At 40.4% G+C, this 23342-nt stretch overlaps 1 protein-coding gene across 2 annotated transcripts in view; it reads right to left on the reverse strand.

Annotated features, from left to right (window-relative positions):
• Positions 1 to 9175: 9175 nt before the first annotated feature.
• The window catches only part of HACE1 (HECT domain and ankyrin repeat containing E3 ubiquitin protein ligase 1), a 118183-nt gene continuing 104016 nt past the window's right edge, over positions 9176 to 23342 (reverse strand). For both annotated transcript variants that reach the window (XM_088460435.1, XM_088460434.1), the window contains exons 21-24: positions 22777 to 22875; positions 20229 to 20299; positions 12545 to 12658; positions 9176 to 10071 (exon numbers count right to left, since the gene is read on the reverse strand). In XM_088460435.1, the coding sequence (XP_088316561.1) occupies positions 9969 to 10071; positions 12545 to 12658; positions 20229 to 20299; positions 22777 to 22875 (387 nt within the window). In that variant the 3' untranslated portion in view covers positions 9176 to 9968. The remainder of the gene's footprint in view (positions 10072 to 12544; positions 12659 to 20228; positions 20300 to 22776; positions 22876 to 23342) is intronic.

Below are 23342 nucleotides of genomic sequence, written 5' to 3' on the forward strand. Positions count from 1 at the left end.
GACATTAAGCTTGACATCATTTTATGTAAGAACAATTATTGTTATATTAAAAATATTTTGCACTGGAAGAAGTTTTATTGAAGAAACAAAAAAGGTATCCCCCAGCACTCAGAACGATATCAGCAATAAGACTTGAAAAACTACATGGTGGTAGATAAATCAGAGAGCTTAGTTGCATATGTTTGCAAAGATATGTGTAAGTCTCCAGGCCGCGTCATGGTGTCTCTGATACTGGAGGTTTCTACTACTAGGTTAAAGCCTGGGGCGCGGAACCCCAAAAAGCCAGAAACGGCCAGTCACCACAGAGCAGCACACAAGAGAAAAACTAAACTAAAGGTGTTAGCTTTTGATTTATTAATAATATTATTAACACTTACTAACACCTTTAGTTTAGTTTTTCTCTGGTGTGCTGCCCTGGGGTGGCTGGCCTTTGCTGGCATTTTGGGGTTCCCCGCCCCAGGCTTTAACCTAGAAGTAGAAACCTCCAGTATCAGAGACGCCATGACGTGGCCTGGAGGCTTACACATATCTTTGCAAATATATGCAACAAAGATCTCTGATTTATCTACCACCATGTAGTTTTTCAAGTCTTATTGCTGATATTGTTGATTGCTGGGGGATACCTTTTTAGTTTCTTGTATAGATTAACCCCTCCCTTTTATGCACCTGAGTAGTATTACTAAGGTGATTGAGCAGCTACCAATATGCATTGTAAGTCTGAGAGGCATAGATGGTACCAGCGTTTGGAGGGCATGCTGGTTCCTGTAGTGCCATTAGGAAGACCTAGGGGTGACTCCAAGGTAAGCTGGCTCTCATTTTTAGATATATTTGTATATGTGCCATTATTATGTGGCCTTATATTGGGGAAATATATGCCTCAGATTATATGTTATTTTTTTGGGGATGAGTTTGTGGCATGGTGCTCCCTGGGTTGGTACGGCTGGACTGCTTTGAGGTGGCACACTAGAACACTACATTTAGCACTTTATTAATACTTATTTTCTACTAATACTTCTTTATTTAGCATTTCAATTATACCCTTCGTCTGTGTATCACTCCCTAACACATAGCTTTTGATTTATTAATAATATTACTTACTAACACCCTTAGTTTAGTTTTTCTCTGGTGTGCTGCCCTGGGGTGGCTGGCATTTGCTAGCTTTTTGGGGTTCCGCACCCCAGGCTTTAACCTAGTAGTAGAAACCTCCAGTATCAGAGACGCCATGACGTGGCCTGGAGGCTTACACATATCTTTGCAAATGTATGCAACTAAGATCTCTGATTTATCTACCACCATGTAGTTTTTCAAGTCTTATTGCTGATATCGTTCTGAGTGCTGGGGGATACCTTTTATTTTTCCTGTATAGACTAACCCCTCCATTTCATGCACCTGAGTGGTATTACTAAGGTGATTGAGCAACTACCAATATGCATAGGAAGTTTTATTGGCATTGCCATTTAGCCTCATTTTCTGGGTGAATTATTTTTGGTGAGTGGGTATAATTACAGATGCCTGTGAAGTAATCAAGCTCATCCTTCTGGAATTGATTGATGGTATCAAGAGAATTAAGCAACCCACACTGTGACGTTATGGACTAAACACTGTGTACAAACAAAAATATTTTCAAAACTGTTCTAGCGCCCTCTGAGAATGGTTTTATATTGTTTTGTGGGGTTCGGCTAACAGAGGATCCTCTTAAAGGTGTAGCAGTATCAATTTTTGGCGCAAGATAAGGGTTATATTCTTGTATTGTGTGTATGTATATATATATATATATATATATATATATATATATTTATATTTTATATAGTTTCATACTTACAAACTTCACATCATGAGATCAGGACATAAGATGATGCTTCAAATCCAAGTACTGAACAAACAATGCTTATCTGGACGAACAGTTTTGGGGAGTCAACCTGCTCTTTGTCACTAAAATAAACATCTCAGGGGATCTGAGAACACAGGTTATTCTCACCATCATTCTAACAACTCAGCAATTTGAGAATTAACACCAGTATTAGCAGTATATTTAAGAGTAAATGTAGAAGCTATTTTAATTCTATTTGAATTAATACACCTTGATTTGGTTTAATAAAACTTTCATTTTGTTTGCAACAATAACAATTGTATGATTTTATCTATTTCATCAGAATGACTTGCAAGGAAGGAGCATGATCTCTCAGTGTCCCCATCGGACTCACAAACAACTGTTCTGTATGCCTAAGACATTCCATAATGGAAAAATATAGATTGTGATTTCGCTCCCTAGATCCAGCAAATGCAGTTTCTTCTCTTTTTCATGTTCCAGCTGTGCTAACAACTTTGGTGGTAGATACAACTTTTGTAAAGAAAGTTGGATTAGCTCTCAGAACCAGCTTATCCTCAAAGATATATAAAAGGGTGTAGTATACTTTGTCGCCATAGACATAATGCTGACATTGAGCATATTGACATTGACCACATCCACATTCATCATGTTGCAGCGATGAAATATTGATAAGATTTCAAAGTGGCAAATAGTATGTAGGGAAAATAAACCTGTTTTGTGCTCTGATGAGTGCTCTGTATACTGCTCAGAGTTCCAGAATGTTTTTTGGCAGATGACTTTCCTGATTTGTCCATCTTCCCTGAAAGGTGTGATGACCTGTCACTGACCCCCATCCATGAAGGCTGGCGTCAGTGGTGAGAAACACCCAAATTGGAATCCAGAAAGGACGCACTTTTTTTCTAATAGTCCTTTTTCAGCCACCACAGTAAGGAGAGGCGAACCTCCGGAGTGAGAAGCATCCTCTGGAGAGAATCAATCTTTGCAGAGGCCTGGAATGGAACTGAGCATACCACACCATGTCAAAGGTGGATACCATTGATACCAAGACCTGCATTGCTGATAGAATGGATACCCTTCACCGTGTTTGGGACAGGGAGATCAGCCTGTTTGTACACCTCAGAGATAGTCATACGTAACCATCGAGCCAGGGTCTGCTTGTTAGCTGGCCATCATCGTTTGTGAAAACCATATAAAAGCTGGAACTACAATTTCTTTATTCACATGAAAACGGGACACTACCTTAGGAAGGTAACTTTGTACAAAGAACAGCTCTACCCTGGTGAAAAATCAAAAATGGGGAGCAAGAAAGGGCTGCCAAATCAGAGACTCTGCATGCAGTAGAGATAGCGAGGAGAAAGTGTCTTCGCTGTCAACCATTTCAAGGCTACAGAGTCCAGAGGTTCATATGGGGAAACCTGTAGCCCCCTAAGAACCAAAGACAGATCCCACAGTGCAACCAGTGGGACAAAAGGCTGAACTTACAGAAGTCCCTGAAGAAAAATTCTAATATCTGGCAAAGAAGCAATCTTTCTTTGGAACCAGACAGAGTGCAGAAACCTGTACTCTCAATGTAGCCAGGCAGAGAGCAAGGTCTAATCCAGCCAGGAGAAAATCCAGAACCAAGGAAACACTAAACACTTTAGGGTCATACTTGCTACAGGAACACCACTGACCAAACTCTGTAATAGATGCGAGCAGAGGAAGGCTTTCATGTCCTAAGCATTATTTGAATCAGAGCTGGAAAAACCCTTGGTTCTTAAGATGGAATATTCAAGAGCCAAGCCGTCAAAGCCAGACGAGGTCCGGATGTCGTCAGGGACACTGCATTAGCAGATCCTGCCATAGAAGTAGAGGAAACGGACTGTCTATGAACAGATTCTGTATGTCGGTGAACCAATGATGTCTGAGCCAAGCCAGAGCCACCAGTATTACTGTTCCGTCTACTTGCTTGAATTTCCTGAGAACTCTTGGGAGCAGGGAAATCGGGGGAGAGATACGCCAGCTTGAAGTCCCATCTTACTGCCAATGCGTCCACAAATGCTGCGGATGGGTCTCTGGACTTGGACCGATACCTGGGGACCTTGTGGTTGCGACGTGATTCCATGAGATCTACTTCTGGTAGACCCCACTTGTTTACCAGCTGAAACACTCCCGGATGGAGAGCCCACTCTCCGGCATGTTTGTCCTGACGACTTAGGAAGTCTGCTTCCCAATTGAAAACTCACGATATGAATATTGCTGAGATGGGCGGATGACGTTCTGCCCAAATTAGAATTCTTGTCACTTCCTTCCTTGCTGCAAGACTTTGCATGCCTCCTTGATGATTGAGATAGGCTACTGTAGTTGCATTGCCAGACTGGATCTGGACCAGCCAGCCCTGGAGCAGGCCCTGTGCCATGATCAGTGCTCTGTATACTGCTCAGAGTTCCAGAATGTTTTTTGGCAGATGACTTTCCTGATTTGTCCATCTTCCCTGAAAGGTGTGATGACCTGTCACTGACCCCCATCCATGAAGGCTGGCGTCAGTGGTGAGAAACACCCAATTTGGAATCCAGAAAGGACGCACTTTTTTTCTAATAGTCCTTTTTCAGCCAACACAGTAAGGAGAGGCGAACCTCCGGAGTGAGAAGCATCCTCTGGAGAGAATCAATCTTTGCAGAGGCCTGGAATGGAACTGAGCATACCACACCATGTCAAAGGTGGATACCATTGATACCAAGACCTGCATTGCTGATAGAATGGATACCCTTCACTTGCGTAATAGCTTGCGTATCTGCCAGAGTACAAGATTACAGCCCTATCATTGCAAAAACACCCTTTGTGCCTGAAAATCCAGAAATGCTCCCAGATGTACCATCTGCTGTGCTGGAAGAAAAGATGATTTTTCCAATTGATGATCCATATTGGACACTGAATTTTGTTGTGGAAAATGTAAGGTTTACAGGTAAGCTATCCCTAGAGGACAACTGTTTAGAAAGTGAAGCATACCGTTAGCAATTGCTATGAGTTGATGTTAATGATGTGATGGTTATCAGATCACTTAAACTTTGCAAGTTAGAGCTACAGCACCAGAGTAAATGTTCACTATGTTTGGCACCAATTAATTGTCCTTATTCCAGTCTAGCAGGGAAGTTTATCCAAATGTGGTTTTGCAAAATCACTTTTTTTTATATTTTATCTGCGTTCTTGAAAAACATGATAATTACTAAAAGCAAAATCGCACATAAAGTAACATGTTTTATACCTGCAGTTTCATTAAACGCATGGTTTACAAAACCACTTGTAAAAACTCATTTGAATTTAGAAAAAAAAAACCCTTCACATAATCTGAAAGACTAGTGCTATTCACCATCGGGCCAGAACATATTGCGCCTGTTTGGCTGCCTGTCTTTTAAGTAGGCGGTCTTACTGGAATTAACTCACTCTGTGACAGGAGAATCAAAGCAGTTTGATCCGTCTTTTATGCTTGATTTTATTCTCTCTATGGGCTATATTCAATTAGTGGCGAAAACGGCCATTTTTTTTCGACATTGGCGAAAATAGCTTTTTGCCAAAAAAAAGGCGAAGTTTTCACCAAAAAACAGTCGAAAACGGCAACAGGCAAAAAAAAAAACTGGAGAAAAGTTCTCTCCATCCCAGACCAGGAGAAAAAAAAAATACAAAATCCCTATTTTTAGCTAAAAATGTGGGGATTTCGGTCAGAACCCTTTAAACACCTACCTAATAATAAATTACTGAAACATTTTTTCGTAAGTTGCGTACTTTGGCAAAAAACCTTGAAAATGGTATTCCAAGTGGAAAAGTATTGCGCTTCCTCGTTTATCTCCGTATTCAATTAGAAATCAGTTAAAACCGCATCTGGCGAATTCGGACCTTGCGAAAAACACTCTGAACCCGCCAAAAAGCTGCACTAACCTAGGGGATAACTATAGGGGTGTTCTAGTACCCCTAATAAAGCTATTCTGGGGGGGGGGGCGAGCGTTCTCCAAAGGCTTGCTGTAATGTCTTTGTATAAATGGTGAAGAATTGCATTAAGCAATATTTTTTCATGAAAATAACTAGTCCAGCCAAATTTGGGGTACTTGAAAATGGATGCTAGCATATTTTTATGTTGATAATGTGAAGTTTTAAAAAAAACGTAAAAAATCCACCTGCCACAAGCACCTGCAATCTTAAAAACACCTGTGGCATACTTGGGGACCCCCCTGGAGTCTATTTCGCTAGTTTTTAAGCTTATCCCTCAACCTTGCTTTTTCCGCCCCCAAAATGAAAGTACTTTTATGGGGTGTTCTTTAGGTTTTTTTTATACTTTTTTGACACTGTTTACCTTTTGGGGGGCTGTTCCAAGGGTGCAGGGTGGTTTGCACCCCAAAACCCCAATTTTGCACTTTTTTTCTCCTGCTGTCATAGGCGAATCCTTTTTGCCGATTCCAATGCAGTGACTTTCCGCACCAGCGGAAAGTCTTTGGAATTGAATACAGGGATAAGTTTTCACAGGGCGAAATGACGTCACCGGCGAAACTTTTTCACCCGAAAACAGCTTTTCGCTCCTAATTGAATATGGCCTCTAGTCTGATTTTTCGGGGGGCGGTATGGATGCGTCAAGTGTTTTAAACATCGCACTTAACGGTCTTTAAAATTGCATAATTACAACACGAAAAATTACTTGCACCCATTTTAACTTACCCCCTATTTACGAGGAGCAGTAATTTCCTGGAAAAAAATTGCTTTCTATCTTTTTTCAACGATTAATTTTATTTTGCCCAAAAATTTGCGCAATTGTTTTTCGCCATGGTATGCAACTTACCAATTTTTTTTCTGTAATTCATCATTAGGGTTGGGCAGGTGTCCAAAGGGCTCTGAAAGAAATACCCATATAGCCAAAAATAGGGATTTTGCATTTTTTTTCTCCTGGTCTGGGATGGAGAAAACTTTTCTCCGGTTTGTTTTCGCCTGTTTTTTTGGCGAAAAAACGTCCGTTTTCGCCAATGGCTAAAAAAACTGCCATTTTAATTGAATATGGTATGCAAGTAATTTATTTTACCACTTGTGCCACATGACTAATTTGAAAGTGTCAATGAAATCCTTAACTGACAGCTTAGGTTTGTAAGAGGATTACCACATACAAATATTTTGTATGGTTTCAAACTGAAACTTGCATACAATAAGGAATACAACACCACCATATTGTAAAAGAAAAAAATACAAGTATTTTGGGAGTTGTGTGACCTGCATTTAAAGTTCTTCGTGTAAAATGCTGAAGAAATTTCACAGTCACAGCACTCTATGCGGCTTTCACAGTATACATTTTCCCCATTCTTATTAGCCCTCTCCTCTGGGCTGCAATAAACTATGCGCTAAAAATAAATGAGTTGTATGCAAATCCTCCTACTAACCCCTGACATATGTGTTCCCCTGTTTTTCCCACTGGTGACTCTGATCCTGCTGTCCAGCCACTTACTGGGCACAGTCTCATTGAGTGCGGTTTTCTCCCTACAAATGCACCCCATCAATGCTTGCTTTAAAAAGTCAGAGCGAGTATCTCTATCAAACCTTCTTCTCTCCCTAAGCCTGGGGGGCCTTAGGGAGAGTAGAAGGTTTGATAGAGATACTACACACTCTTCCACCCTGGTTTCAGTTTTATTACTGCCTGTATGGTTATCCTATATATTTTTTAAATATTTATATAATTATATTATCACTCTATTGGTGCTGCAGACACCTTGTTGCACCCAAGGTAGTAATAATAATAATAATAATAGTAAAACACACAGTTTTACATGATACATTTATATATACTGTGTAGGAATGGACATTGGATAATAATGATTGGCAACCCCCGACTCTATTCGATACCATGATTGCCACCTTTCGCATGCTTCTATTTAATGCTCAATCGATGTGTAAGGACATCAGTTCAGCTGCAGACACACCAGGTAGTGGTGTCCACAGTCTGGTACGTTTGTGCATGTGCAAGTTTCCGGCCTTCGACTGCACATGCATACCCAATAACCAATGGTTAAATCATCAACTGGTTATGTTGTGATGGCTACATGCCATTGCAAGGCATTTTGCAATGGTGGAATTGTCGCCACTATTTGATGGCCAGCCCTAATACTGTAAATGTGAGTTAGCGTATTATTAATGCTTTCTAAAAAGATTGTATTTGCACAAAGAATTGGGGTATGATTCTCAGAGTGTCTCCAGCATTGATATGGGATTTTAGGTTACAATAATGATGAGGAAAGGTTCTCTGTAGGTGTAGATTGAAGACAACCCCTATTTTATATTTACTAAATATGTAAAAGTCTTGAAGGGATGCATCCGTTCATCCTGCTGGACTACACCGCTTTACTGTGTGTTCTTCAATATCCTTAACAAAGGTGTTTTCGATGTAATATACTTTACATATTTAATATAAGCAGAAATAACTTGTTTCGCCTATTGCAAAGTATTATAGCATTGCTAAAGAAACAAACGTGAATAAAAATAATTGAGTCCTAGTACAGTAAAATTGCAATTGAGATCACAATTAACTTCCTGTTTGATGACCTTATAATAGCAAACTGTTCCCGTCTGTGAAAAGCAAACATTTTTGCAGTTTTCATTTAATTAAATCTGCCTCTGAAAAACTGCAATAGCAATAGTATTCATGTTTAATCATTATTTTGATATATGTAGCTAATTGGGTTCCCTTCTGCAATGTTTATCAGCCTAACAATCTATAACTGCTGCTAGGATACGTTATCTTTGTTAAGAGTCTGCTTGTAGCCAAGAAATGAAGAACATTTCAGGAAAATATTCACTTGCATTTATAAATTGGAGGTTCTCATATGACCCAATCTTTCCTTTTCTAATTTTAGGTATGAAAATTACTCTTCAGTCTCCTCATATTTTCACAGTCGCTATATATGTTTGCATCCAGACATACATTTAGATTCCTCTTAAAATTAATGCGTACGTTCCTGAACAATTCAGAAAAGTTTACAAGTTTAGAAACTAAGGCAGTAGGTAGTCTGCTTTAGGGCAATCATTAAAATGTGCTAACAAGCACAATACTGCATTATTACCACCCTTGACATGCTTTGATTTGGAACAGAGAGAATTGTTCTGTGCATAGATGTTGTTTATTCATCAGTGTGCCCATAAAAAGACCACTACAAAGTAATGTGTTCACATCAATTATACTCTCGATTTAGTATGACTTAAGCTTGGTGCCACTGCTCTTATCTTTTCAATTAAAGAGCCTTCATGGCTGCAGACATAGCTGTTTATATGATTTGTGATCTTTGGTACAACATTAATGGTGTGCAGTAGGTGTAAAAAAAGACACAAAGCACATAATTTGTATATTGTGCCAGTTTATCAAAGGCAAATTTATAAAATACTTTAATCTAGCAAGCTCATTTGTACAAAAATACATTTCAGATACATTGTACAACAACTGTATAAACAAAATAGACAAATTAGGTAAAATAAAAAGAAACAACCAAGAATAAAAACATAAAACTTGACTGTCCTCCTTCGATGGTTGTAAATGAAAACCAGATGAACTGCTTAATAAGTTACATGGAAACCAAACTACTGCAAAATAATTAAAATGAATATAAACTGTGAGGAGAGTACATCGATGATAACAGTATGGTATGATGATAAAACAACTCACTTTTACAACATATGTACACTAAAATGTTAAAACCACAGAAGATACACAGTAACAGCTGCAGATTTTACTTTTTTTTTTAACTCCCATCCAACACACATACTTCCTCTATGAATGAGTCTTGATAAAAAATAAAAAAACAGAATAAAAACAAACTAATACAGTATTTAAACATACCACATGAACAGAACACGTAAAATATGCAACGCTGAAAAGCGCTCTTCATTTGTACCTTGTTTTCCCAGCTGTAATTGGAAAAAGCATGAAGCACCAGTGAAGACTTTTTTTTTCTAGCTTTTCAAATCACATCCACACAAACACTTAATCTAGAAGAAAATAGATACTTTACAAATCTTTGAAAGTCAGCCCTGCCTATGGGCAGTATCTAGCCTGTTTTCCTCTTGACAGTTTTCTAAATTGCTTCTGCCACTCTGAATTGCGCATCAGTAGTCAGATGAGTTTTTTCTTTCCTCATTATGCCATTGTGTAACCATAGCTTCCGCAGTGTAATGCCACAAGAAGCCTGTCCTTAAGGATTTCCTTACTTGGGTATTCAGGCAACTTAAGCATATTGATGCTGTAAGACACAAACCAACAAAGCCAGCATTATATATGAAACTAAAATTGATAGTTGCTAGTTCTGAAATACTCGTACATCTTCTGCTATAAAAAATAAATAAAAGATCAACAACAAAAAACTCTGTTATGGAGCATACACACGGTCAGATTTGTCAGACTTGTCAGATTTGTCAGATGAACGACTGAACGATTGGACGATTTGAACGATTTTACCAAAGTTTTGAACGATTTGAACGATTGAACGATTTTTGACTGCATTAAAATGAATGGAATCGTCCAAGTCTGACTGCAAACCCATCAGATGTCAGATATCATTATCTGACAAACGGGAACGCGCATCGTTGATCGTCCATCGTTCAGGCATGTCAGATATGAACGATTTTCCTTCAGATATGAACGACTGAACGATTTTTAAATCGTTATCGTTCATATCTGAAGGAAAAATCTGATCGTGTGTATGCACCATTATTGACTAAGTAGTTTGTTTACAAAATAGTTAATAAATTGTATTTTCACAAACTATTTACCATTATAGTTTTAGCACTTAAATCAGTACTCAAATAATTTAGAATTTATGATCCAGTCCGAGATAATCCTTCCTGAATATAATACTTTCTACACTGAATTGTGATTAATAGTTTATATTCTTATTATCATTTTTCTTTTTACCCTGCTGCTAATTGTCAGCACTGCTTGATTCAATTTGATCCTAAGGCGAGCTCTGGGAGGACAGAAACCTCCCCTACCTGGTTGATCCTGCCAGTGGCATATGCTTGTCTCAAAAATTACGCCATGCACGTGTAAGTACACACGGCTGGTACAGTGAAACTGCGAATGGCTCATTAAATCAGTTATGGTTCCATTAATCCTCTTTATCGCTCCACTCTACCATAGCCACTCTCTCACGCAAACCCATTCACCCCCCTTCTCTGGATTATAACAGTCCACTCACCTCTGGTCATCCCATTGCCCCCTTGTCATTATTCCTTCCTTGCAATTCCGCTACCAACATGCCCCCTTTGTTGTAGCCATCCAGCCCCCCATATCAATCATAATTTGCCACTTCTGTCCATACAGTCAAATAGCTACCTCTTCATTAACCTCCGTCTCATCCTCAGTAAGTAGTAACACCAATCCTCCATAGCAAACTTCTCTATTAACCTCAACATCAACATTATGAACCAAGCCACCAAGCTCTTGATTAATCTGCCACCTTGACATTAACCTTACTCTTTATTATTAACCACTTAAATCGGAACTGTGCAGCTCTTCCGGATTTTATCAGGAGGAATAACTACACCAGCTTCCTATTGAGCACTTACAAGCACCAAGTCCGTTCAATCAGTTCCCCCCTGAGCAAGGCTACATTCACTGAGCCAGAATTCCAGGCTGTGCATATGGTATTCGGGGACATTCGTTAGATGCCTATGTCAGGGGTCAATGCATAGTATGAATTATAGCTCATATAGCAATAGCTTATAGCAATGTCTGCTGACCTATACAGAAAAAACCTCCAAACTGAGACGGTCAAATATCTGAATCACACAGGGCACTGCTCACATGAGGTGCCATGGCGCCATTTCGAGGCATCATGGTAACCCGATGCCTGGGTTTTTGTCAAAGCCCTGACCTGAATATTTTCATGAAGTGGTCAGATAAGCAGGTGGAAAGCACATTGCAGGCAGTTAGTAAGGAGAAAATCTAAGGGGCAAATTCAGTGTCGTAACAGGGCTTTTCTGCACGAAGAGCCGCTTATCTTGCAGCAGCAGCTCTTTGTCACTGACGGTTACACTGGACTGGATGCCACATTTCGCGCAATTGGGCTTAGGTTTTCCAGTATGAACCCCAATGCTTATTACTCGGATTATGTAAATTGACCCAGTGTTTCAGTACCTATGGAGATCGTTATTCATTGTGACAGTTGTTATCCATTGAATCTGAATATTGAGGTCTTGATAAAGGTTCAAGCAAGAACTGAAACGTCGACCGACCGGAACCTGTTTTATGCTGTTTGGGTTATTTGTTTACCCAAACATGATGTTCAAGTGTTAATAAAATTGACTTTTTGAAAGAAAGGAGAGTGCATCCTTCCTCCAGGGGAAACCTCAGCGTATTTATGTGGCCCTTGCAGCCATTGGAAGCACCCCGAAGCTGACCTCTATATGATGAGAGTGCAGGACTTGTCTGAAATAAATATATTATACACACACACACATTCAAAAATATGTTTTGCGCAATGTATACGATACATTAAACTATACATTTACTCCGAAAACACAGTGGCAAAAGGTGGGTGCATGCTCAACCTTAAAAATAAAATACAAACAAAAAAATTATCAAAACAGGAGAACCCTATAAAAGAAGAAACAGTAGGATTAAGCACACAGGTATTAATGATCTATTAATATAAATTAAATTAATCTTTGCTTACCAGATTAATTGAAATAAAGAGGTTATTATTTAACACATACCATGTGCTAGACGTTGGCAGCAGATTTGATGTATATGCCACAGCTGCTATGGTGAAGTTTTGTAGCCCACTTCCTCCCATGATGTATGCAAAACCGCCATGAGGTACCCGCGAACTAAACAAAAATGATGAAAAATGGATTACTAGAATTTTAAACTCTGATACATAGTAATAAAGGCACTATATGCGTTGTTAACATAAACGTACATTGTCACTTCAAGTATCAATGAGTAATATGCCACTCAGACTTCCGCACATGACCCAACATGCCCACCTACTGATTTCTAAATATACTTACCTGCACATGTGGAGCACGCAGGATAAGGAGGTAGAGTACATGCAGCAATATGCACTGACATTGTTCCTGCTCGATTGTGCTGCATGACACACCTACAGAATGCAGATGGATGTCATGCAGCAAAATCTTCATTCAATTCTGCACGATGACCGCAATGTGCTATTCGGGAACGGCACATCACGGCCATCGACTTCGCAAGATTCATCTTGCACCTGATAGAGGTGAGCAGGAAATGTTGCAATGTCTGTGCCTACCATAATAGGCATTATGTGTGCAGTCGAACATTGTGTGATCGGCCACTTAAGTTACCTACACACTATACAATTATTGGGCTGATTTGCTAATAATCAGGTTAATGACTTAATTTAAAGCATAGTGTGTATGAACGATCGTTTCAGCATTTCACAGATGAAACAGTTAGAAAACACCCACAAACACATTCCTTCGATTAACCGATTGGTTGGTCAAGAATGGAAATCTCAGCCTCAATTTCCTTATATCGAGCAGTGTGTGTGCATTCTCGATAACTGCCCATATTCTCTATGTTCTCCTGTCACTATGTCATCCTCCTTTTGGGTGGACATCTGCAAAATGAGTGTGGTGTGGTGTGGTGGAAAATCTGTAACTTCTAATAAAAATTGCGTAATGTGTAGCACAGATATTGGGGCTTTTAATTTGCTGAAAAAATCGCCCTGTTTCTCGTCGGGATCAAAAAATTCTGACCCTGTGTAGCTAGCTTTAGTCTCTTATATGAAAATAAAGAAATCATCAGATGGGGAGCAGCACACTAGGTCCGCAGACAAAGGCTGGCTGAGACTCTGGTGGCATACCTGTTACCCACCAATGACCTAGAGAGTTCCTACAAAATCCAACTCTAGTAGCTGGTTACAGGTGTTGTAATTATGCAGGGTTGCATCGTAATGGAAAGTTTGTCACAGAGCAGGTTTGACTGAAACTGGGCTCCAAAAGTCAGTGGATAGAAGACAGTGAAGCAGCACACTGGAAAATGTATAATTAAAAGTAATGACAGCTGGGAGGCGCATGTTAAGACTGGAGACCAATTTCCTTCATTTACACATAATTTGTAGCCCCTGGAGAGCAGTATTAACACAAAAGTAATTCAGCCCACGAAGAGACATTCCCCTACCACCCTTCCCTCACAAAATCAAAAAGTCCAGGCCGTGCAGACATCTCCAGCATATGAAACCTTTCTACCACAAACACCTCCTCAAAGGTTAGGGACAGCAGTCACCTTTTAAAAGTTTTGAAATAGAATTTCCCCAATATCATATGACAGTATTTAGTATGCTTTTATTCCTGTTTGTAACTCTGGTCTTATCCCACTATTTAGGATAAGAGTTTCATGATTTAGATGTACTATGCGGGGTCTAATAGCCCATTTGTAGGGTTATTAAAGAAAATGTTAAGAGCTTCAATATTTAAATAAAAAAAGAACTTGTCTTTTTACATTGTTGTCATGCTATCATAGGGGCAAGGGGTGTGAATATAAATCTGCATATAATAAGTAGGCCACCAGAGCATATTTATATACAGATCTGTCCACATAAATGTATACTTTGTGCAGGACAAGTAGCGTACACAACGCGTGAACGCTGTGTGACTCTGTAGCGCCGAGCATTTTTCATTCGACTTTTTCCCTTACAATGCGACTTATTCACAAAGCGATGCAAATAGGACACACTAGCAGCTTATGCTGCATGTCTATATTATGTGTGCGACTGTGCTTATATCTACATGCGAAATACTACGTTACAGTGTCAACGGCACATCATTTTAATCAGCATAAGCTGCTTGTGCTTCATATTCGCATCGCTTTGCGAATAAGACTCATTTTATATGGAAAAAGATTGCATCCATACAGATTCCACTGAAACAGCTCTGACCCGTGAAGGCATGGGCTCCACAAGACCTCTAATGGTGTACTGTGGTATCTGGCACTAAGATGTTAGCAGCAAATCATTTAAGTCCTGTAAGTTGCAAGATGGAGGCCTCCATGGCTCGGACTTGTTTTTCCAGCACATCTGATAGTTGCTAGATGGGATTAAGATTTGGGAAATTTGGAGGCAAAGACTGCAATAGTGAAAATATTCTAATGTCTCAAAATCTTACCAGAGCAAAAGGTTCGGTTACAGCTGACTACGTGCAACAGCGTAAATATTGGTATCAACGACGCAGATCAAGCAGCCATGCAGTTTGTAAGTCAAGTCTGACCTGCCTCAAATACTGCAGGTCTTTTGCTGCAGGACTCTGACTTAGCGTGGAGTAGGAAGGTAGGTCCTGTGTGCCCATGATCCGGAACACACACGTACAAAGACGGACCCACAAGTCACTGAATGATAGGGGGAACTGAGGTAAAAGCCCTATATATATATATTTATATATTTTACACACGATCCGGCACTCTGTTCCTCCAGTTAATATTAGCCTCCGTACCTTCCTTATTGTGGTAGATGCAGAGAAAAAAAATAGGCGGCACTGGGGGTCTTATATGAAGATAGAAATGTTTACTCCTACGTTTCAGGGCATATACAAAAGGGCTGTATATGCCCTGAAACGTTGGAGAAAACCATTCCTATCTTCATATAAGACCCCCAGTGCCACATATTTTCTTTCTTTATATATATATATATATATATATATATATATATATATATATATATATATATACACTGCTCCCATCAGATGCTGTTTTAGTGATTGCCTCAGCACAGTTTTGAAAATTTATACTGGGTAAATTACTACTACTGCTATACTAAGAGCAATTTATCTAAAGGAAGTTAGGAATGTATTGTGAATATGCGTTGGCCTCCCCCCTTCTCACAAATTGTTTATCTTTGACTTTATTGCATCCCAATTTAGTGTGTGTTTGAGCTTTCGGGGTGGGGTCCCAATCAGTGAGCACAGAGACATGTTTGTAACTTTAGATATTACTGCTCACTCAGGCTGCATAGCCGGTGGCTGCCATAGTCTGTGTTAAGATTCAAAGTGTCCAAATTATAAGTGTAAATACAATTTGATAACTAAGTCAGAGTTACGCTGGAGGAAAACTGAGGGAAAAGAAACTCAAAACCAGACCACTTTCTAAACAACAACAAGCAACATACTTATGTGAATGAACAAAATCAACATCATCTGCTGTATGCATATCCAGGCAACTACTTACTGCACTCACTGCTTTGTCACTGCAAATACTCCCCTATCTGTGTACTGTTCTTGTTGATTGATCTTTGTTGATCAGAACACTTCGGACTGGATCAGCTCTGTACATTGTAATTTTGTCCTCATTCAATTTGGATTGCCTTTTCCAATTGCGTCATATCTATCCACTTTAATCATTTGTTTAATAACTAATTCCTGCACCCGCTACTCACACACCTCTCTTTATATATCACTTTTGGAGCTGCACTCATACATTAGCAGCACTGTTCTTTACATGTACTTTTGAACATTTAACAACTTTAATCCACACTGTCTCTATATCTCACAGCCTCCACTCCAGTTTACATCTCAATTATTACCTTGTCCACAGCATGAACACCCTTACTTCACACAACCCCCATATTCTATGTCCACATAATCCTCTACTTTATCCATCTCTTTCCTCCCCCTCTTGTCTCCTCCACTTGCTGTTCCCCCTTTTTTTCTCTCATCAGTCTGCTTCCAACCGTCTGCTTCTTTCCCCCACCTCTCCTATCCCTCCACTCTCAACCACCTCCCTCCATGGTCTTGTTACCCCACTACTAAGCCCCATTCCCTCCTGGTTCTGTCTGTCACCTCCAGGGCTGCCAAGTGAAATTCTGGGCCCGGGTACTGCAACATCCTGTGGGGCCACATCATGTATGGCTGCACCCATTTGTGAGTGGGTCTAGCATGTGAGATGCACCCACTCACAGGAGCATGGCATAGCACCCAGCAGCTCGGACTAAAGTAGTCACTGCTGTATTAGGATGGCGGGACAGTCCCATAATAGCTGCATTTCTTGTCAGGCTGTATATAGATGCTAAAATGTAACACGCAACAATTAAAGTGCTACTACTTTACTTTGTTTGTGTTATTTACATGAGAGATGTACAATCTATTTTCTGTCAGAGATAGATGTATGAAGGACTTAATTTTTACATATCAGGTCATCTTATACACACACACATTCCACAGCACATATCCTAACCCACTGCTCCATGCTCCTTCCTCACTATCTACCCCATCTGTGTCGCCCCTGTCTGTCTGCCCTTCTCCTTTAGAATGTAAGCTCTCACGAGCAGGGCCCTCATCCCTCACGTGCTTCTCCTCCCCCTACTTATAGTATCATTTACTCCTAACTCCCCACAATGGCACCTAACACCTGGTTGCTCATGTCCTGCTGCTTGTGTTTTGCAGCTGAGTTTATAACCTTGTCCTGCATTGTTTTGTATTACTATTAAGTGTTTTTCTTGTGTGCTCAATTATGTACTGTGTAAGGTGCTGCGGAACCTTTGTGGCGCCATATAAATAAAGGATAATAATAATAAATATATATATATATATACACACATATATATATATATATACACACATATACTCACACACATGTATATATATATATACATACACACTATATATATATATATATATATATATATATATATATATATATATACATACACACTATATATATATATACACATATACTCACACACATGTGTAGATTGTGTATATATATATATATATATATATATATATATATATATATATATATATATACACACACACATACACATTTTTTTTATATACACACACACACACACACACACATTATATATATATATATATAGTAAACATACACGCATAATATATTACACACACACATACATAAAGTTTCAAGTAGCACATCTCCAATTTAAATTATGTTAACCCATAACATTTCAACTATTTTGCATAAACCAATACAAGAAATGCTGGAGGGAGCTGTGCACAGAAATAGCTAAGCAAGGAATAAATCAGTAAGTAAGCAAGTGTCCAAGTTAAACAAAAATGAAAGATGGAAGAAGTGTGACTTGGCTTGTACGAGATTCTGGTAAAATCTTTAATTTATCTGTATTCGTAACACTATATTGCTTCATAAACAATATAGCCATCAGAAATCAAGTCATTATTACTCTGAGGCGAATATACAGCAGGAAACAAAATACTTTTGAGTTATTCTTAAAAGACATTCAGGACTCATAAAAGCTACAATCAAATCTATTTGTTTTACCAGATCTATTGAATTAATTTTATGGTCTGCAGCCGGGGAAAAGAATATTTGATTTTTTTTTTTCCACTGAAGTGGTACTAAAAAGGTAGACTCAGGCGGAGATGAAATCGTAATGAATAAACTGCACATGCAGAAAGAGACTACAAACTGGAGGAAGCAGGCATATTTATTTGTAAGTCTAACATCTAATGATCAGGGAGCTCGAGCTACATTTTCATTTTACTCAAGTGTTTGATCTACAATGGCTGTCAGATATGTTTTCTATTTATTTCCAAAGAAAAACAGAATAATTCATTTTCAAAACAGGCCAATAAATAAAACCATTATATAAATAATTGTGCATTAATACATTTAGAGAAAGACTCTTAAATCCTACTATATAACAAATTCCTGAAATAACAGAGCAAGTAACAGACTGCATCTACATGCAATAGAAAGCGAGAATGCCTTTTCCAGATATTGTAGTTGTCCATTTCAGAGGCAGAGGCAATCTGTTACCACAAACTATATACAGTATGTGGTTCAAATTCTGTTGTTCTGCGCTCTTTTGTGATAGCAGGTGAGGTAATCTGGTGTGTGAGGGCTAGTAGTATGCGGGGGATGGTATGGGGTGTAGGAATCGGGGGAAGTGGGTGGGGTAGGATGGTGGTGGGGGGGTTGCACGAGTGGTGGTGATGGGTACAGGGTTGGGTATGGAGAGAGAGGTGTGGTTTGTAGGAAGTGCTGCACCTTCATGCAGGAGTACCAGGACCTGTAAATGGTCAATGTAGAATGGGGGGTAGGTGCGCTCTTCCTTTCTTGTAGAATTGTGGTGTATCCTGGATGTGGGTGTGGAAGTGTGGTGGATGACTGTGGTGGGAGATTGTGGATAAATGAAGAGAGAGACAAAGTGAAGGGGGCCAAATTGTTTATTGCTACTCCGATGAGGTCTCGGGGAGGAAGGGGGGTGTGTGTAGTGAGACTCTGGGTGGGGAGGTAGGTGGACCCTCTCAGGGGGCTCCTTTCCGTGCGGTTCAATGACCAGCACGTCTCCCCTGCTGGACCTATGGTCTACAGTCTCTGGTGGTGGGTTTGCGACATCAATAACCAAGTCTGATGTGAGCACCCAGGCGGGTTATAAACTTAGTCTCAAAGTACTTACCTACCGGTAAGTACTTTGGTGAACGATGCGGCCGTGTTGTAGGGGGCTGGAGTTGTACGGTGGTTGTCCTGGCGAGCTCCACTGGTGCGGTGGTCGGACCATGGGATGGCAGCGCGCTTGCTATGGGAGGTCGCGGACCTGATCGTGGGGGTGTTCAGCAGATATGTGGTAACCGCGGCGTGTGCTGTGTCCCATGGGCCTGCTGGTGGCTGCCGTGCAGTCAGCTGGGCCGAAGGTGGGGATTGCTTCTTCTTTAGGGGCCACACTCTTGTTCTGTCATGTGGATATGATCACCCTTGTGGGGAGGGTGGTATAAATGGGGCACGCTTGCGCTGTGTCCTCAGTTGTGGGCGATCCCGAAACGCGTTGGTGACACTCCAACATAACACACCATCCCTGCCTGATCCCATCGACGCCCGCACCAGGAAACAGGATTGCCGTGCTGTTCACGCCGCCTCCCCGCATCTGCAGCCATCCTACCTCGACCACGTGGGGCTCGCATCTGCCAGGACCGCTGTTAGCACCCACAGCGACCGGCCCTCTGTCCTGGACCCGCCATCCCCCAGAGGCACACATTGGCCGCGACTGCCGGTCACACCACCAGTGACCGGCACCCTGTCCCGGACCAGCCTCTCCACGAGGGTGCCCACACCGCTAATGTGCCCCATTTATACCACCCTCCCCACAAGGGTGATCATATCCACATGACAGAACAAGAGTGTGGCCCCTGAAGAAGCCCATCCCCACCTTCGGCCCAGCGGACTGCACGGCAGCCACCAGCAGGCCCAGGGGACACAGCACCCAGCACACGCCGCGGGCACCACATATCTGCTGAACACCCTCGCTTTGTCTGTCTCTTCATTTATCCACAATCTCCCACCACACCCAGGATACACCACAATTCTACAAGAAAAGAAGAGCGCACCTACCCCCCATTCTATATATACAGTATGTGGCATGTTGTGAAGTTATTCTTTAATTCTATTACTCACCTGCCTGTAACAAATTGTAAAAGCAAAACTCTTTCCTCTTGAGTTAATTCTTGTACAACCTCCCAGAACCACTGTAAATTGAATCAGAAAGTAGTTTTAAATATAAACAATGTGTAGGAAAGCAAGGTTCAAATGACATACCAGCATTATGCGGACACATTGTTTTCAGTCTAGAGAATGTCATGTCACATGATCTATTATCAAATACAATATGTTAGAGGAAATATATACGCAGTGTCATACAAAATGTACAAAGAAAGCGTTAACGGTAAACTAAATTCTCTCAAGGTCTGAATTGTTGGAATCCATACAGATGCAGAGGGGTGAGAATGTGTAACATTCATGAGCTTGTAGATGGGTGATCAAGCAATAGGAATCCCAGTAAATTCATCATCATTTTCTACAGGTTAACATACATAAACAATGAGGCAGGGTTTTTCAACTAAATTAGCGCACTTCTCAAAAGGCACAATATGCCTGTAAGACCCTCGGTCATTCGTGTAGGCAGACAGAGGTTGTTTGTGTGAAAAAGGAGGGCATATCGGGGAGAGTCTTGCATATGCAGAGGACTGGACAAGGTCCCTCAGAAAGAGAGCCTCCAGAAGAATGCACTATTAGATGTATACAGATGTGTCCACAGACATCTATGCTCCATGCTCTACAAGTCGTATTACACATAACGCGCGAGCACTGTGCAACTTTTTCCCTTATTCGCTAAGCGATGCGAATAGGATGCACAGGCAGCTAATGCGGATTAAAGTGATATGTAGCATGCCTATTTTCTGTGTGTGACTGCAGTTATATGTGCATGCAAAATGCTACAATACAGTGTTAGCGGCTTTGACACTGTAATACAGCATTTTGCATGCAGATACAGCCGCAGTCACATACAGAATATAGGCATGCCACATATTTTAATCAGCATAAGCTGCTTGTGCCTCCTATTCGCATCGCTTTACGAATACAGAGTCACACACTAGAAGGGCAGTTTGAAGCGCAAGAAGGCTAGATTTATGTGGACACATCTGTAATCTAGCAATAAGGAAGTATATACAAGGTAGAACCTTAGGATCGGTCACTATAGGGGGCTACCCACCTAAGCTGCAATTCTGGAAACCAGGGAGGACGGGCAAGCCTACAGTTATCCCCTCCCAAGGGCCATGCTCTTCAGCAATAGTCTGCATGGCTCCTGTCTCCCATGCCTGTCTGTACATGGCCCTGCTTCACCCTCACTGACAGCAGCAGCCTCAGCTGGAGCTGGCCAACAGGCAGCTGCTTCCTGGGCACTGCTGTGGCTGCAACACAGGAGAGACAGACTCAGCAGATGAGGTAAATTAGGGTATGAGGGGTGGTTGGGTATAATTTGTGGTAAGCCTAAGAATAAGGTTGGGGAAAGGAGTTAATGATATAATGGGGTTAATTAGGATTAAGGGTTATTTTTTAGAATGAGGGGTGTAATTAGGAGTTTAATGCTATATGTATTATATAGCAGTCACTAGTGCTGTCTGTAGTATATGCAGGTCACTAAAGCTGTCTGTAGTATACGGAAGTTGCTTAATGCTATCTGTCATATAAGGTGGTCATATAGCTAGAGGGAGTGTACTATACACTGGGAGGGGGGGGGGGGGGGGGCATGTGCTGTGATGTCTTTGCCCCGGTTGATGGTAAGGCTAGCTTCTCCCCTGGCATGTACTAATACCAATAATCTAATAAGAAACAGCTTTAGTGCTGATTCACATTAGTAATAAATATATTGGATTATTAGGAACATTATTATAAATTGGATAGCCTGAACATTGCATCAGTTACTAAACGAACACATTTTAAAAAAGACCTATGATTTGATACTGAACACAAACCTATAACTTCAAACTCCGACCCCATCTGTGCATCTGCAGCTCTATCTGAGCCACATTGTAGGCTGGGAAAAGTAAAAAGAAAATATGGACCACATAAGACGCTTCCTATTAGTTTTTGTGGTAGAAACTTCCTAGTCTGCTTCCTATTGGTCTGCACAGACACACCCCTCCTAAAATGAGACAGCACCACCTTTTATGGGTGATGGGGCCTGTGCAATGATGTTCAGAGTCTCTAGGCTACACGCGCAGCCTCAAGGAGAAAGGGCCCAAGAAGCAGTGAAGATTTCTCTTGGTGGCCTAGTTACTGAATAAGCGCTTCTGTAAAATATGGTGAGGGCTTGGGAGTAGTGGTGTTCTACTAAAGTTATGGCAATAATTCTTCACCCAGATAAACATACACAAACTAGAGAAAAACCCCATTACCACACTTCATTTGTGCCTATATTCGGGGACATAGAGTTGAATAGATGTAACATGGATCTTTGTGGTGCAAAAAAATACCATTTATAAATGTTTAACAACAGACTTTGTGAAAATTTGTGACAAAAGGAGAACTATGTGCACTGTAGAAAGACAGAATGTTATTCTCACTGAAATGCCTGGGAATAATACATACTAAATCTGCAATATTAGGTGAAAATGTAAAACCTGGATTTTAGAAACAGATGTTAAATGTTTAAATGTTTTACCTGAATGACTTGATCTGCTCTCTCATAGCCACTGGTATATTCTGTGTTTTTTATCCAATCGTTCACATCAATTTCTGGCATGCCAGACAGAAGAAGCTCCTTCAATGACAAAATTGTCAACGCATTATTTCATGCACCAATTTACTCAGTAGCTTTGAAATTCAATGTTTTGAAGGAGGCAAATGGACACCATGTTACAGAGGTTTCTTTGCTGAAACGCATATTTTCATGAAAGCAAAGCTGGCCAAAGCTACATCGTAATGGAAGGGTGTCTAAGTGACAGAAAGGATCTGCAGTTCTATACAGTGATTCACTGCAAATCCCAGTAACACAATCTATGGGCACAAATTTAGCTTTTAAGGATTCATACTTATTGCAACGTGCATTCATTATTTCATTTGTTAGATTAGAAAGTAATTTATAGTCTGATAGATACATTGATTGATTAAATAATTATTTACGTCTGTGGGAGCAAAACAGTGATATAGCCTTACAGTAAATTAACACCTATCGAGCTCAGTAACATTCTTGCTGCTGACTGCAGAACAACATAGTGACCTAAAAAA

Source organism: Taudactylus pleione, unplaced genomic scaffold (assembly GCF_031769625.1).
Source record: "Taudactylus pleione unplaced genomic scaffold, aTauple2 ptg000046l, whole genome shotgun sequence".
Taxonomy (NCBI): domain Eukaryota; kingdom Metazoa; phylum Chordata; class Amphibia; order Anura; family Myobatrachidae; genus Taudactylus; species Taudactylus pleione.